The sequence below is a fragment of the Chelon labrosus genome (genome assembly GCF_963514085.1).
Source record: "Chelon labrosus genome assembly, chromosome: 6".
Taxonomy (NCBI): domain Eukaryota; kingdom Metazoa; phylum Chordata; class Actinopteri; order Mugiliformes; family Mugilidae; genus Chelon; species Chelon labrosus.
Genome location: NC_140342.1, coordinates 3,733,154 through 3,749,172, shown reverse-complemented (window position 1 = coordinate 3,749,172; position 16,019 = coordinate 3,733,154). Strand labels below are relative to the sequence as shown.

Here is a 16,019-nt window from a genome sequence, read left to right as displayed (position 1 = left end):
AAATGACGCATTTTCTACTGTGAAACTTGTTAATTTTTTCGTTTCGGTGCCCCAGTCACTCCCACTATATGGATATACGCAGATCTAAATATCTTCCGAACGACTACAAATGACACAAAAAAAACCCCAAAAAAAACAGTAGTTCCCCTTTAACTAGATAAATATACTCCCTTAATTAGGTAGAATTCTAATGTGACAATCTTGCAAAATTATAATATGTTCAGGAGTAATTGATGCAATATTATTACAATGTTGCTTTTAATCTTGGTTCAGTTGTTGTTCACAGGCCAATCAAGACCAAAGCTTGCAAACAGATTTTTCAATACTTCACTCACAGCTGCATATAACACTTCAGAATATTATAAATATACAGTATTAGAACTTACCCTGTGTGGGTTCAGTGATAGAGAGTTGGTTTTATGTTGCACTTGTTTTTCCCAAGATGTGTTTTAAGCCAAAGTTCCTGGATATGCTGGTCTGGTTTATGCAACGTTTGTGTTTTTATATTAGTTTTATACTTCAATGGAAGAAATTGTCAGCAGTCTACAGAAATAATACCTAGGTTCTGGGTTGGGATTCCTCAGTTCAGTGTTGGATTATAGACAGCAGTGGTTACCAGCAAATATAGATTACCGGATATGTTACTCACAAAAAGATTCATTTTGACAACCTTCTTTCTTATATTTCCACTAGCTATAAGCCACCAGATGTGACATGACTAAAGCAACCCTGTTAATCAAAACATATAAATCCCTATAAATGTAGTAGGGTAATCGCTTTTTTAAATGCTGCTTTGTCATTCCTTCTTTTTGTACCAAGTAACCAATGGAACATTGTGTTAGTTCTGACAATAAAGTATCACTTTATTTTTTAGATAGTACCATAAATTCAATGCTCAGTATGCAGATAAGTTGTATATTTCTGAAGTACTACACAGACTGCAACTACACATTGTCTGAGAATTGTGTGCGCTAGCCAGTTACAACACTGCTCAACTGAATTGTCAGGCTTGTAGATTGATGTGATGTGGTCAATTACACACAATAATAAGTGTGGTATCCACTGTGACACAATAAGCAATGACTGATATAGTAATCACATTCTTTTGTTTCCTTTTTCTCTCCAGTAACAGGACTATGGACCTGAGCCTGCGAGATGCTCTGGGTGGTGGTGGTGGTGGTGGGGTCCCAGGTGGGGCCCCTGCTGAAGCTCTCCTGAAGAGAGATTTTGTGGCCACGTTGGAAAAAGAGAGCTATGATGACAAGGTGGGGGAGACGGTCTCCAAGAGCGACTACCGACCTTTACTGGATGGAAAGGACACCAAGAGTGGTAAGTCGGCACAAGCGCTCATGCGAAGACGTGCAAATCGGCCGATGCCTTTGGCAATGTGATGTTGGTCATATAGGGAAGTTCACTTTGTCCAACGAGGTCAAACCTGAAATTGCTGGAAGGCACTTCAGGTTTGAGTATCAAACTGAAACCCTGCTTGTGCCTATCTAAAGTGCAACTCAACCATTCGGTTGTCTGTTTAGCATTATTGGTAGACTGGTTTAAGGCATGGGAAACAGGCAAGGCAATCATTTCAGAGAGGAGTTGTTGGCTTGGCACACAAGGCACAGGAATAACACAATTAGCAAGAAACAAATAAATACAGTGCCTGAGAGAATTATCTGTACACTGTGAGAGATGGAACGATTTGGCAGAGACTGGCGGAGAATCCGAAGCTGAGAGAGACGAAAAGAAGGAAGGCAACAGATCAATATGTGTTCCTGTTTGTACTTGTGATCTTGAGGACTTGTGGAATGTCATCAGCCACTGTCCAAGAACTGTTCAAGCAAGTACAGCCCAAATACCTGGATGTGTGCTTGCCTTGTCTGTTTTACTGGGTGATATATTTTGTGGAACTGTTACAGCCACATATCCCACAATGCATTTTGCTGCAGAATTGATCAATAAACACACTAGAAAGGAATGAGAGCAAACACGCATCTTAAAGAAAATTGGGCAATTCTCAATAATAGAATTGTCCATTTGATGACAATGTGGTAAATAGAATTAACAAATAGGGATGAGCCTCCCGATTGTCCTGCTCTTCCCATTATTCAGTCTGATACTACAGTATTTTGCATTAGACCCCTCATATCTGATGAAAAATCAGCACATTTAAATACACTCAACATTTCTGGAGCAGGCTTTCTATTAGGGCATTTCATTCACCAAGCTCTTGTTGGTAATTTTCTTGAACATGTCTTGGCTGTGTTCACACCTGACCACTAGTGACCTGATCACTCAGGACGTTAAAACCAGGCCTGAACAGGGCCTCTGGCCTGGCGTTAACACCTTCAGAGCAACAGAAGGCGTCACCAACAGTTTTGCAGGTTGAGTCATATCCCTTGTGACTACTAAAATGACCCTTCGGCATAAAATATCCCTTAGCTAGTTTGACACCTTGTTGTTTTTAAGATAATAAATAACATATTTATCTCAGATCTCTGCGAAGAGCTGTAGATAAGTATGTGTTTGTCTGGAGGCTGGTAGATCTAATTGAAGTTCTGTTAAGCTCAGAGGAGATTGATTATATCAGTGACTAAGATAACTGGCAGAACGAAAACCCACACAGTTAGTAATTAGTAATAATAAGAATGAATTAGCCCCACCGCTATAGCCTTATCAGTACAAAACATTCCGTAACCTGTGATTTATTCCTTGAAATGACAAATAATTAAATCAGTGGCAAGAATCCTACATTGGGTTTATAGCATAGCAACACTGTCTACAATTACATTGCAGAGAGATAGGATAAGCCCTTTCATGTTTACCTTCCATAAATGTACTGAACAAAGGAGGGATGAGAGACTGAAGGAAATGTAAAGCCTTCTGGATGATAAGAGTTAAGTAATGATATGATAAAAATGAACAGCAGAGTTTGAGGAAGAGGACAGTGAAGGATGGAGAGTAAGGCAGCCATCCAGGCTGGAGAGTTAAATAGAGCAGACTCAGAGATGTGGTTTGTTAAAACCTATAGAGGGAAATTTGTTCTGATTTAAAGGGGAGGGTGTCATTTGTGCTAACAGGGGACTACAGTAGTATTATTATGAACTGGGTGTCTCTAGCACCATTCCTGGGAACAATCTACATTTACTTACAGCAAATGTGTTCTCTCTAAACCTATATTTGGATATGAATTGTCACCAGTGGGTTCAGAGATTGCTGCTAATGCAAACTGATCGTGTCCCAGTTTGAGTTTGAAAGCATTCCAAGGAGGCATGGAACAAGTCGCAGCAGCTACAGTGACCTGATAGATGAAGAGCTGCAGGCAACAGGTAGCATACCTCCAACTCCTTTCAGTGTATCCTGCACACGCCATAGACTCGTGCCATGTGCAGGATAAAATGTGAATACAGAAAAAAAGAAAAAAAATAACATTTTTGCAGACTTATATTATTCAACCAAGTATTTGCTGTTACTACCAGTGATAATACTAGAGGTATCACCAAATCAACCAGAACTAAAATTTGAGAACTAAAGTTTGAGACTTCCAGTTGTTGTTATACAAAATAATATTTAGTCTTATTGTCTGTAAAAGTTCTCAGTAATCCAGGTCAAGGTATATGTATACATATATATATATAAAAACAGAAACAAGGGCAACTGAACCTGTAGAGTTTCTTGACAATGTTTCACTACTCATCCAAGCAGCTTCAAAGACTGTTCTGTTCTGTGGGTGTTACTTGTTTCAGCTTGTTTTATGAATGTACTATTACCTGAATGACTGAGAACCTTCACAGACCTATTGCCACGCGCTTTGGCACCCTTCGACCAGTGCGGGGGTATGAGAAGACATCGAGGAAACTTGCAGATTACAGGAAAGGCCTACGTTTGAACCTAACATATGAGTTTCAGATGAGTAACACCCGCATACATGTCCATATTTAAACCCCTGGTCTTCACCAGTACTTTGAAAACTGAAGAAGCTACTTGGATGAGTGGTGAAACTGCTACAAGAGGTTCTACAAGTCCAGTTTCAGCTTTTTCCATTTAGTTTTATTGTAAACACAATCACAAAATTGCATGTACTCTTCCCAATCAGAAAAGAAAAAGAATTTCTTACAGCCACATATGGATCCAGAGTGGATCCTTAATCCTTATCACTTGTGTGTCTGTCCCCTTTGGCAAAGCATCTACTGGCAGCACAATCTGGTGCTCAGTGTCATATCCATATAGCACATACACAATGGAGCCTACAGGCCTATATAGTCACCAGTGTTTTAAATCACATGCACACAGAGTCATGTTTTCATCACTTTAGTGTAGACTTGCTCTAACCCTAACCCTGAAGACTACTTGCTTAAACCTATTCCTTAACCTAAGTTTAAAGCGAGTCTTCACCCTAAAATGTAATGATTTACACTAAAGAAGCTGGGAGAATCAACATGTTTGTGTCCACACAACATGGAGGATGCGAGCACATACACACACAGCCGCGAGATGTGCGCCTGCTTTTGGTGATCATTAACATGCCAGCTGTGCATGTGCATGTCAGAGTCTATGTGAGATGTTACGACAGGCTCATGGTTTATCATAAAGGATTAAAAAAAACATGCACGCAACTTAAACCGATGTGCCATCTGCGTTTAGCATCATCATAACTATCACACCAATCAACATGATTTCATCTATCTGTGGACTTACGCCGCCATCAGCTCTGCATCCATAAACCGTGTACAATCTCATTAGTACAATTTACTGTATATATATATGACATTAACTTAATAGACGATAATAAGGTTTGCTGAGCAGCGGCCAGTGTGGGCCAACTGGAGAGTAATACTAAATGCTGAACTGCTAGTTAGCATTTAGCAAAAATGCTAAACTGATGCACATGTGCTCCTGTTGCATTAGTTAGTTACATGCATTTTGTTTAGCATGTAAAGATCAGTCATAACATCTATTATGTAGCTCAGTAATGCTATTATTGACCATAATTGCATTCAGTAATGCTTGAATGTGAATCATTTTAAAGAGATTAGGATTTTGTGGCAGCAGCTCCACATTATTTACTACAACAATTCTCCCATCTATGAAGGACGCAAATAGTTTTACTTGATGACGTCTAAGGAATTGTGTCTAAATTGTGTTGTCGTGTTATGGCGTCACATTGTAAGCGTTTCCTGTGTCATTTTGTCCTGTGCTCCTTGTAGTATCCACAAGATCACAAGTTAACATTGAAAGCAGAATATAAATAGTCCAAAACAACGGCTTTGGTTTGTGTTTACAAGCTTACACTGTTAGCTCGGAGTTTTAGCACGAAGCACAGGAGCCAGTGTGCACGTACTGAGTAATATTTTGCTCGTGTTTTTATCTAAATGTCATCAACATGGTAAAAATGCTAATAGAGTGCTGTCTCCAGGCTGACACAGCATAACAAAGAGTGGATCAGACAGTGAAAGAAAGAGAAAGCAATCAGAATCAGCATACTTTATTAATCCTTCAAGGAAACTGTTTAAAAATTTTCAGGATAAAGCCAAAACCAAGCCACCTTTTGCTGAAACCCTGGATTGAACCAAGGACCTTCAGATCTTCAGTCTAACGCTCTCCCAACTGAGCTATTTCAGCTTCGAAATCAAGCGAATTATGATGAGGACTAAATATATATATGAAAAAGACAGAGACAGTATATGTCTAAAAAGGGTTGATCCGGGAAGATCCCTGATGGCCATGGTATATAAAGCATAGTTGCAGGAGCTTGGGCTGTCTGCATTTTGTGTAGTGATGCTAAGAAGAGGATTGGATCACTGTTGGACTGATATTAAAATCACACTTAGCCATCACCATAGGTAACCATCAGTTTCGTCAGGTATAAAATAAACATTCCCTGGTAAATCTATCATACAGTAGCTTATAAATATTTCTTTACTACTGTTGTCCACTTCACAGTCCAGTAAGACAAAGATATGAACCACTACTCTAGTGATGGGAAGTGCTGATCGTTTCAAAGATTCGGCTCTTATGGCTCGGCTCCCTGAGAAGATGGGTCCCAAATGGCTCTTCTTTTAGCTTCACCCTGAGCCTTCTGTTTTATTATAAGTTATCAATTTTTGAATAGTTTGTGGCTGGCTCGAACGACACATCACTACACTACTCTGTTTAAAAAGAAGCACAGTGGACAGTTAGTTCAGTAGCTGTAAATGAGCTCGTGGACAGTGAAGCGTGGCACATTCAGTTGTTTTAATTTTGTCACTCCAGTGTGAAGTAGCTGGATGAGAAGATGTAGATGAAGTGTTAGTTTATAGACTAAAAGGGGCTCCAGTCATATAGAAGGTATATTAGAGCTCGTTACATTATAACAGATTTTATCATAACTACACCCTCAACTCAAACCCTCTCTTCCACAGTATTTTAAAAATGGAAAAGAGGAGTGAGGGAGCAGTGACTGTAGGAGGACGACGGTCGCCAGAAAAGTTATGGTTGCAATAATATAACATAACTGCAGGTAAAATGTGTAATGTATTAATAGAACATATTTCTGACATGTTGGCTTGCTTGACTGACATACTGACATATCTGGTTGGATGGTCGGGGCACATGCCAGAATCACTTCCAGTCAATGAGATCGATACTCTGAGACAAGCCATGTATTTCTTTGTCTTCCATTTTTCACCATACTCTGACGTTGCTTCATCCTCTGTCTCTTCCACTCTTTACTCATGGTGTTCAGCCGTAGGAAGTGTTTTCCTTTCATTTCAGTGTTAATAATGTGGAAGTCATCTAGTCGTCTGAGTCCTCAGCTTTCATGAGGGGCTGTAATTAACCTGACTTCTGCAATATGAACAGAATGGGAAGCTAAAAGCTCATCTGTCCTCAATGTCAGTGAGGGCAAACCTTTTAGCTCTGCCTCGTTTTTCTTCCTCCAGCTCATTTGCTACCAAGCCACTGAGGTGTTACTCTAACTGACGAGCTGATCCTGACTATGAATAAAACATAGTCCCAGGCATAACTTTACATTGATGAATCAGTCCGTCTATTCTTTACCAAAATGTATCGATATAATTCGAAAATGTAATTACATACCATGGACTGCAGCTCCCCCAAAGTGAAGCCAAAGCAAGTAGAGCTCCCCCTGGTGGCTGACTGGAATATAGATCATAAGCTCCACCTCCTAGTGGATGGGACTTGGGCCAAACTAAAACACTAAAATACATGTGCAACACATACAAGGATGGTTTCTGTCATTTTAGGTTGTTACTATAATACTGATGCATACTCAAAGGTCTATTTTTCTTTTAAGTTTCGTTTTAGTTAGTTATTTGATGCTATAGAGACAGGATGTGACATCATGAATACAAGTTGTCATGCTAACCACTCCATGAAGTGGCCCCCATGGGGAAAAAAATAAGTGCAGTATATAATCAAACATTTCTTTGTGACTGGTGGAGGTAAAGCAGAGCACAGTATTCATTAAACGAAAAGGTGAGTGAGTCTGGCGGAAGTGTGGGCGGGGCATTGATAACACGGCTCCACGTGGCTCCTCTCTCGGACTGTACTGTGCAGACTCTGGCTACAAACTCTCAAAATGGCACCGCCCATATCCACAGGAAAAAAGCACCAGTCTGGTCAATGCAAGGAAGTGGGGACGTGTTATCCATATTTATATACAGTCTATGTTACATACCAAACTTACACTAAATGTCCAACCAAATGCAAGTGTGATACTATCAGAACTGGGAACAGAGATGAAATATGCTTACACATCATATGACGGGGCTTCAAATGCAGTAAAATTACCATTAACGTTACAGCACCTTACATGCACCATCACAAACGTAGTCCTGATTACATGCTTGTTTGCAGCTCATCACAGTGGCACCACGTGGCAGGGGGTTCTGTTCTTTTACAGTCCAGATTGGAGTGGATCAGATAATGAATAAACTGATGAGAACCTGAACTTAGAGCAAAATGCCCCTCAGTTATCCTGCATAACGTGCATTTAACATTTAGTGTAACCATTTGAGAGTGAAATAGTGGTATTTGGGATTTTGTAAAGATGGATTCATGTGGTAGTAATTAACATATGGAACCTGGATTTGAAAAAGATTTTTTTTTCCACATAATTCACAAATTATTTTACATGTTCTCACAAGGTAGAATTATAAAACCAACAGCCCTGCAGCAGCAAAGAAGGCCCAGCAGCAACTCCACTTTTTGAGAGCACTTTGCAAATATGAACTGAAGCAGAAGCTTCCCTGTAATCCCTGTCTTTCTACCACGCCATCACGGAGAGCGTGCTGTCATGCCGCATCTCTGTTTGGCTTCTGACAAAAAGAAGCTACAGACGGTGATAAAAACGGCAGAAAGAACCGTCGGCTGCCCCTCGCCTTCACTGGAGGAGATCTCCAGCTCTGCGGAGCAAAATACATTTTAAAGGACTGCTACCATCCAGGACATGGACTGTTCTCTCTCCTGCCCTCTGGCACAACGTACAAGAGCGCAAAGGCACGCACATGCAGACTTAAAAATGGCTTCTGCCCGTGGGCCGTCAGGCTGTCAAATCAAGAACTTGCTCTGCAGTCTTAGTGCAGTATTTTACTTGCTAAGGTCTACTATTTTTATTTCATTATCTATTGACATCTTTTATATTATTTCTTGACAACTTATGATCGTATGTGGTCTTATTGGTTGAATATTTTAGGCGTGGCACCCTTAATCTTATATGTTCTTGTACAATCTTATTACATCTCGATAAAGGTTCACACATGTGTACAGTACATGTACACTACATACAAGAACCTCTCAGCAGACTAACAGTACAGTAGTAGTAACACTACAATAAAATACACACATAGTACACTTATATAATCACATTTAAGGCATGAGGCATTAACAGTTACTACAGTAAAAATGTGTGAATTTCACCATGTGTGGTCTGTGAATTATCTTATATCTTAGAATTTTGATACAAAAGCCCAGATGTAGTACTACAAACTGATTTCCCACTGTGATTCTGCATTCATTCACACAGTTTTCCTAGTACACTGTTGCCAGACAAAGTTGGCTCTTTCATGTATGTTTATCAGGACTGGGTTGCACTTAATTGTTTTAAGCAATACACATTTTTTTTCCTGCTCCACTGACCTTGAGTTTAGGCTATGGAGGTTCACATGGATCCACAGTGAAATTCAGTTTATCGTGAGCTTATGTAGCAGCATCGTGGGGGTAAAGTTACTGCAGTCTGCTTGTGTTTCTGTCAAGATGGGATAATGCCGAGTTTGCTGAGGCATGATAACACATCCCTGCAGAGTGTGTGTGTTTTTACTGTACGTATGCGTGACCGAGGTACAGGCGAGAGATGGCGAGAGGAGGGATCCCTCTGCTCTGACAGCTTTGACAAGTATTCTGTTATTTATGTTTGAGTTCGTGAGACTGCTTGTGAAAACCCACAGTGACTCTGCAGTATGTGTGCACTTGAGGCTTTTTGCACTCCTCAGTGCATGCGTTTGCATGCATGTGTGTTACACCACAAGACACCGCAGTCACATGTGACTGCAGTACAGTGGAGCATCAGTGCCAGCAGTTTTGGTGAGGTCATCACACACACCTTGGCTGTCACTGCCAGTATCTAGGATGTGTGTGAGGGTGTGTGCTGAGATCAGCAGATATGTTGAAGTGACTATGATGTAAGCGAAGCTTTAACAGCACTTCTGGAGCAGACAGACAGACAGACAGCTGAGCAGATGTGACATCCTAAACCTCTGAGACAGACAGGGCACCATTTTATCTCCACTGTAACCTCTGACGTATGAATTATATAATGTGATAGAGAAAAATCATTGGAGCTATATCACATTACAAAATTTGGATGCTGTATTTTTTCTGAAATTTTGGGGTGGTGTTGACATCCCTGCAAAAATCATAAGCAGGTCGTATGGTCAGGATGGTTGTAAACTTTCTTTAAATCACTTTCCTCTTCATTGAGGACTAAATGGAAAAATATGCACTTGAACTGTAAGCAGTAATCCCCTAGGGTATAAAAAAAGGAGGCATGGCTAGCCATAGGGTTCAGTTTAAACCTGTTTGACTGCTTGTGGTTGTTTCCCAGTTTCATTTTTTGGATTTTAAAACTGCCACCTCTTTTCCACATCTCTGCAAATAACGTGATGAGAAGAATATTACTCCAGGAAGGATGCTGCTAAAACAAGGAGGGTAACCTAATTTGAAAACAGCAGAGGCATCTTTAAGTCCTCTGGTTTAAGGAGTCTAAAAAGTCATCTTTATGAGTGTCGTAAAAAGTTTTGATACACAGTGGCAGCATCTGTTTTCCTTCCGGGCAGGCTTGTGGACATGTGTTTCCACCAGAGGAACCAGACTGCAAATTAAGTTCTGAGGATACAGTGTTACCCCCAGATACATCCCTGCTCAAGGAGTAGTACTGTATAGACTGGGATCTTTCAAAATAGGACTTTCTGCTCTCAACGTCAGAAATTGCTACTGGAATATATAATGAAATCCCATTTTTTCCTTAACCTGTAGCTTCAGTCAGCTGATTTGGAGGGAGACTTTTGATACAACTGGGAACTAACTCACCCCAACATAAATCACAACAAATCAATGTATAATAATCAATTACCCAGTAGGGGAAAGGGGAGTTATACCATGAAGAACTATAAATAAAAACTCTTGTAAGCTTATTATGAACTGTGATCAAACATATTTTTTAAAAAAAGTTCCTGTGCGTTCCTTTCAGCTAGCCAGGCACAAGCTTGAACTGTGAAATGTGACAAGTTTGAATAGCAACTACTTTTTTAAGGTTAATATCACTATGCACTAGAGACCTTGGTTTTAGATAGCTCAGTCTTACAGTCACATTAACAGGATTTGCATCATGGGATTGCACAATTATTACAGAGCATCTGGAGTCCATTGTTGTACTGTCTTCTGCTTTGTCCTCATGATGTTGATCAAACTGCTTTGTCCTTGTCACACCATGGTTGTTCGGCGTTCTCCTGATGGTGGAGTCATGCCAATGTGAGAGAGGCCTTTAGTTGTTTAGACAGTTGCCTGGGTTCCTTTGTAGCCTCTAGGAATAATGTGTATCTTTCTTTTGGAGTGATCTTCGCTAGTCTCCTGTGGAGGAACGTCCTCTCACCTCACTGTGTGTTGCACCTGCTATAGATGGTTGAAATGACAATAAAAACCTTGTTGACCGTTTGAGCTTTAAAATGTCGTCTTAAATCTCCTCCATTTGGTCACAGTCTGTTTGGCTGTGGATTTGTTGATTCTTTAGAGACGGTAGAATATATTTCTATATATTAATAGTAACACATATTTTTGTTTCATTTGTGTCACTGGGTCCTTGTTGTCTACTGTTGGATGTTTAGAGTCATGTTTGTGCAGAAATATAGGAAAGAGGTGCAAATACTTTCAAGCAGCACTGTATCCTCCTATTTATCTGCGCTTCCTCCCTCTTTGCTCTTTGCACTATCCACTGCCTTCCTCACCCCTCCCTCACTTTCCTGTTCTCCCCGCTACATTCTCTCCCTCGCTGTAAGGGCTTGTGCCTCTCCAGAGAGAGTTAGAGCTGTGGCTGAGGATGCAGTGCTGTAGTTTGACATTAACCTCCCCTGTCCTTGGCAAGCAAAGAGAGCACTGGGGACGTATACTTACGTACGTGCCAATATTTTCTGCATGGACTAGGGACAGAGAGTAATGATGAATAATGAATCAGGTGATTATGATGGAGAAAGATCTTTCATTAACATGCCAGGATGTCCCAAGCCTGTCGTATGAGGATCCGTATTAATGTGAAGGAATTATTTAATGGCTGATTAACGGCTATTACACAGTCGTGCTTTGTTGATCTCAGCTTGCTGGTATTGTTGCGCTGCGCTTCTATACCACAGGTGGGCTCTATAATGGCTTTGTTTCCTTGTGAAAAGCAAAATAAAAATACATAAGCATGAGTAGAATTTAAACTGGACTGTTTCATGCTGACCCTGTTGCCACACTACAACTCACCCATGTGATGTTTGTGTAAATTCAGTGGCAACAGGTTTGCCCAGAGGATGGCTGCCATTATCTGGAAGCTGTACTCTTGCTGTGAACCAAAGAGCATCCAGGTTCAGACTTGGTGGTTGGTAGAACTTCCACCCTTGTATGGTACAGTCCCTCATCGCAAGTAGTGCTCTTGTCATTGCCCAAAACCAGCCCAGAGGCCCTGCACAGCAGACAGCCCTGCTCTCTGGCCTCCTGGAGGAAATGTTTGCATAGGAGGCTACTGGATAACAGCATCCTCAAAGGGGCACACCAGACATTTGCATCTTCATTAAGTTAAAGTAGTTGCAAAACATTGCACATTACATTCTGAAAATGTTAAGACCGTTATGGCAACTTCATCTTAACCAGAAATGTTTTTTGAAAGTTGCTACAGAAGGAACCATGGTAAATATAGCTGTGCTATCCTTTATCCTGTAGAGCATAAATTGGTAGCTTCATCCTGCTATGTTAAATTGTTCTCACACTTCAGGCACTTTTTCCCGTAGCCTGGTCCTTGTTGTTTCTTATAGTTGAGGTAAATCAGTCAACTCTGATAGTGGTTAGCTAGCAGCGAGCATCACAACCATCTGAGTGCAGGTGAACATAAACTAAGATTGCGATCAAATGCTGACATTGACTGGTTGTTTGTTAAAAGGTATGCATTGGTTCGTTGTTGAGATTATAAGCATGTTAGGGCAGACAACCAAAGAAACGGGCACAAGTTAAAGGAGGTTGATTAGAAAGACATAATGTTGAATAATGGATTTTTCAGTTTATTGCCCGGCAATTGTTTTTCTAGCATAAAATATGATCGTTTACTCACCCATATAACTTTGGTGTCATTTGTATTCCTTCGGGAGATATTTGGATCTGCATATATCCATATAATGGGAGTGACTGGGGCACCGAAACGCAGCCTCTAAATAACGCATTATCTGCCGTGAAACTCGTTTATTTCACCAATATTTTGTCATGATACACTAGTGCTCTTCCCCGTTGAGTCCGGAGTTACCTGTTATCATCATCCGGGGTCTGTAGATTGACCCACTAACTTCTGACCTGGATGATGTCATCTATGAGCGCCGCGCGCACCCGTGACGGTCGGCTTGTTTACCTGTAATTTGCTACTGTTAGTTTTTTGCAACATGGCTGAATATTTTTCCGATTCTGAGGTTGTGGACGAACCATAGCGGTAGCAAATTACAGGTAAACAAGCCGACCGTCACGGGTGCGCGCGGCGCTCATAGATGACATCATCCAGGTCAGAAGACATCATTCGGGGTCAGTAGGTCAATCTACAGACCCAGATGATGATAACAGATAACTCTGTACTCAACGGGGAATAGCACTAGTGTATGATAACAAAATATTGGTAAAATGAACGAGTTTCGCTGCAGATAATGCGTTATTTAGAGGCTGTGTCTCGGTGCCCTGTCACTCCCACTATATGGATATATGCTGATCTAAATATCCCGAAGTCATATGGGTGAGTAAACGATCGTATTTTATGCTAGAAATAAGGTCCAGGTTGTAAAAAACAGTAGTTACCCTTTAAGGTTAGCTTTATTTTTGTCCTCATACTGTCAGCAAATTCCACGAAAAGACTAAATGCAATGCGTTTGTCCATTGTGGCTGAGTTGCCATGTAGTCTTGCCAGGTTTATTTTATTTCTGCTGAGTCTGTGCACGAGTCCCACAGGACGGTCTAGGGAGAAACTACAAACCCAGATTACCTCTGCCTTGTTTCCTAAAAGCATCTTAAAGCTAAAACGACTATAAAATCCTAATTTTGAACATTCGGAAGCTGCTTTAGATGTACACCATAGAACAGACTGTTGATTAAGTGTTTCCTTCCCATTCATACAATCTGCAGGAGGATCTGGAAACTATTGTATATCGATTGTTAACAGGAAACACAGCCCTAAGCAAGGTGAAGTCACCTTCAACCACTGGTTAATAATGCAAGGGGCACTTTTAAGCAAAACTTAACCTACCTCCATGGGTGTTTAGCACATTTCTCCCTTTTGTAACACAATTATCTTATGTCTGCACTGACATGGAGGATCACTGAGGGGAGTGAGTCATGAATCTGTTTCTTTGCATTTCTTGGGTTTGAAGTAATGCTCAAACTCAAATGTGCTCACATCTTCATCTTTAAACCAAATTCCTTCTATTTTTATAACTGCACGTAATTTAAGTAAGTAAAGTAAAGTCCACTGTAGCTTGAACCACACATTAGTGAATTATATCGGTACTTGTTAGGTTTTTGGGGCGCGACCCAGGTTTGCCTGGAGCATTAGATGAATGAAATTAATCAGTTAAGATAATCTCATAACCAGAAGTAGTGCATTCCAGACACACTGACCTCAATCTTCTTTCCTGAATGAAGGCTCCAGACCACTATTTAGGGATAAATGAAAACACATTTGTACAACTCCTGGATAAATTAAGCTATTTGGGAATAAATGAGACATTAAACATGAACAAATGACCAGGCTTATATGATTTTGATGTTAAAGAAAATCAGAAACCTATACTATATATTTAGCTCATTCAAATATAAAACAGTGGATATAGAATGTTGTCTGACATCAGCATTCATCTTAGTAAACTGAGGTAAAGTTTAGCCAATCAACGCTGTCAATGAGCTGGCTCTCTCCCAGTTGGATCTGCTATGGTTTGGCTCTGGCTCCCCACAGTGTGTCTTTCCTCACGCAACCCTCCAGCGAGTGTCACCAACGGCTGGAGGGTTGCGTGAGGAGAGACACGTCGCGGGTACCAGACATGGGTCCAACAGTGGGCTGGCCCGGCTCATCGACACTTCCACTCCAGGGTGGAGAACACACAGCTTTGCAGTGATCCCTGAAAGAAAAAAGCACAACCAGTCTGTGTCCGACACAGTGGGAAGCCCATCAAACCTTCCAGCTACGTAATGTGGGCTATTTTTGTGGCGTTTTTTTTTTTTACTTGTATGTCTTAACTTGTCTCTGCTGGCAGAAAGTTTGAAAGAGCTTCCAGTCCAGTGATGCAGAAATGACACAAACATAATAAAAAGGAGATGTTTGACCTTGAGGCTTGATACTGGTTGCTGTCCTCAGAGGACTGTCTGGGTTCTGGCTGTGACTGAACGCACATACTGTAAAGTACCTCATGCATCCAGAATCTGGTGGGATGAGCTTGATTCGCTGGTCTCGTCGTGACACTTTGGACTGAGTCGTAAATGAAGTTGGTGCCATAGAACGTTGCATATGCATGATAGAAGAATAACTTTAGAAAAAGTACTTATTTTGATGCAAACATGGCGAGGTCACCTGCTGAGTGGTGAGACACAAGACACAGATTTCCGTCAGGGTTGTTGTTTTGCATGGACCATGTTGTGTTAAATGTAAGAATGTCATTTGAGAATGAGTCTGGCTGGAAGGTCATTTTTTCCATCATCTCTGCCTTGTGTCGAGGGCAGTAGTGGCTTTTAGTGTGTGTTAATTTGCAAATTTTAATTCAGACTTAACGGCATGCTGCCATTCCTGATGTGTCTGTATCTTTAAACAAACACACTGGGATGGATTTTTTCAAAGCTTTTCAGGTATGATAAAATCCTGCACAATACAGAAGTAGAGAAAGCAGCGCAACGAGGCGTGCACTGGAAAGGATGATAATAGTTAGGGGAAAACAGACATAACCCAGAGACTCGACGCTGAAGAGTGATAACCAGACACGGAGGAAAAACCAGACAGAGAAAGAAAAGGATCCTGTGGCGGTCTGTCTAGAATGACTCTGCAGATTACGTGTCTGCTGCTTGTTTGTGTGTGTGTGTGTGTGTGTGTGTGTGTGTGTTCGCCACGGTCCCAAAAAAGACCCAGTGCACCTAAACTCCCAGTTAATGCACACTTGTAAATTATTCATGCTGTCCACCATTACACTGATACTGGCCCCTTGCCAAAAATATTTGTCCTCATTCACCCTCAATACTTGTGGTAGAAAGCACGTCAG

At 40.9% G+C, this 16,019-nt stretch overlaps 1 protein-coding gene across 1 annotated transcript in view; it reads left to right on the top strand.

Annotated features, from left to right (window-relative positions):
• Window positions 1-1,126: 1,126 nt before the first annotated feature.
• LOC311489189 (uncharacterized protein) overlaps window positions 1,127-16,019 on the top strand; it is a 68,476-nt gene continuing 53,583 nt past the window's right edge. Inside the window, exon 1 of the mRNA XM_084546140.1 lies at window positions 1,127-1,329. Coding sequence (XP_084402266.1) covers window positions 1,137-1,329 — 193 coding nt within the window. The 5' untranslated portion in view covers window positions 1,127-1,136. The remainder of the gene's footprint in view (window positions 1,330-16,019) is intronic.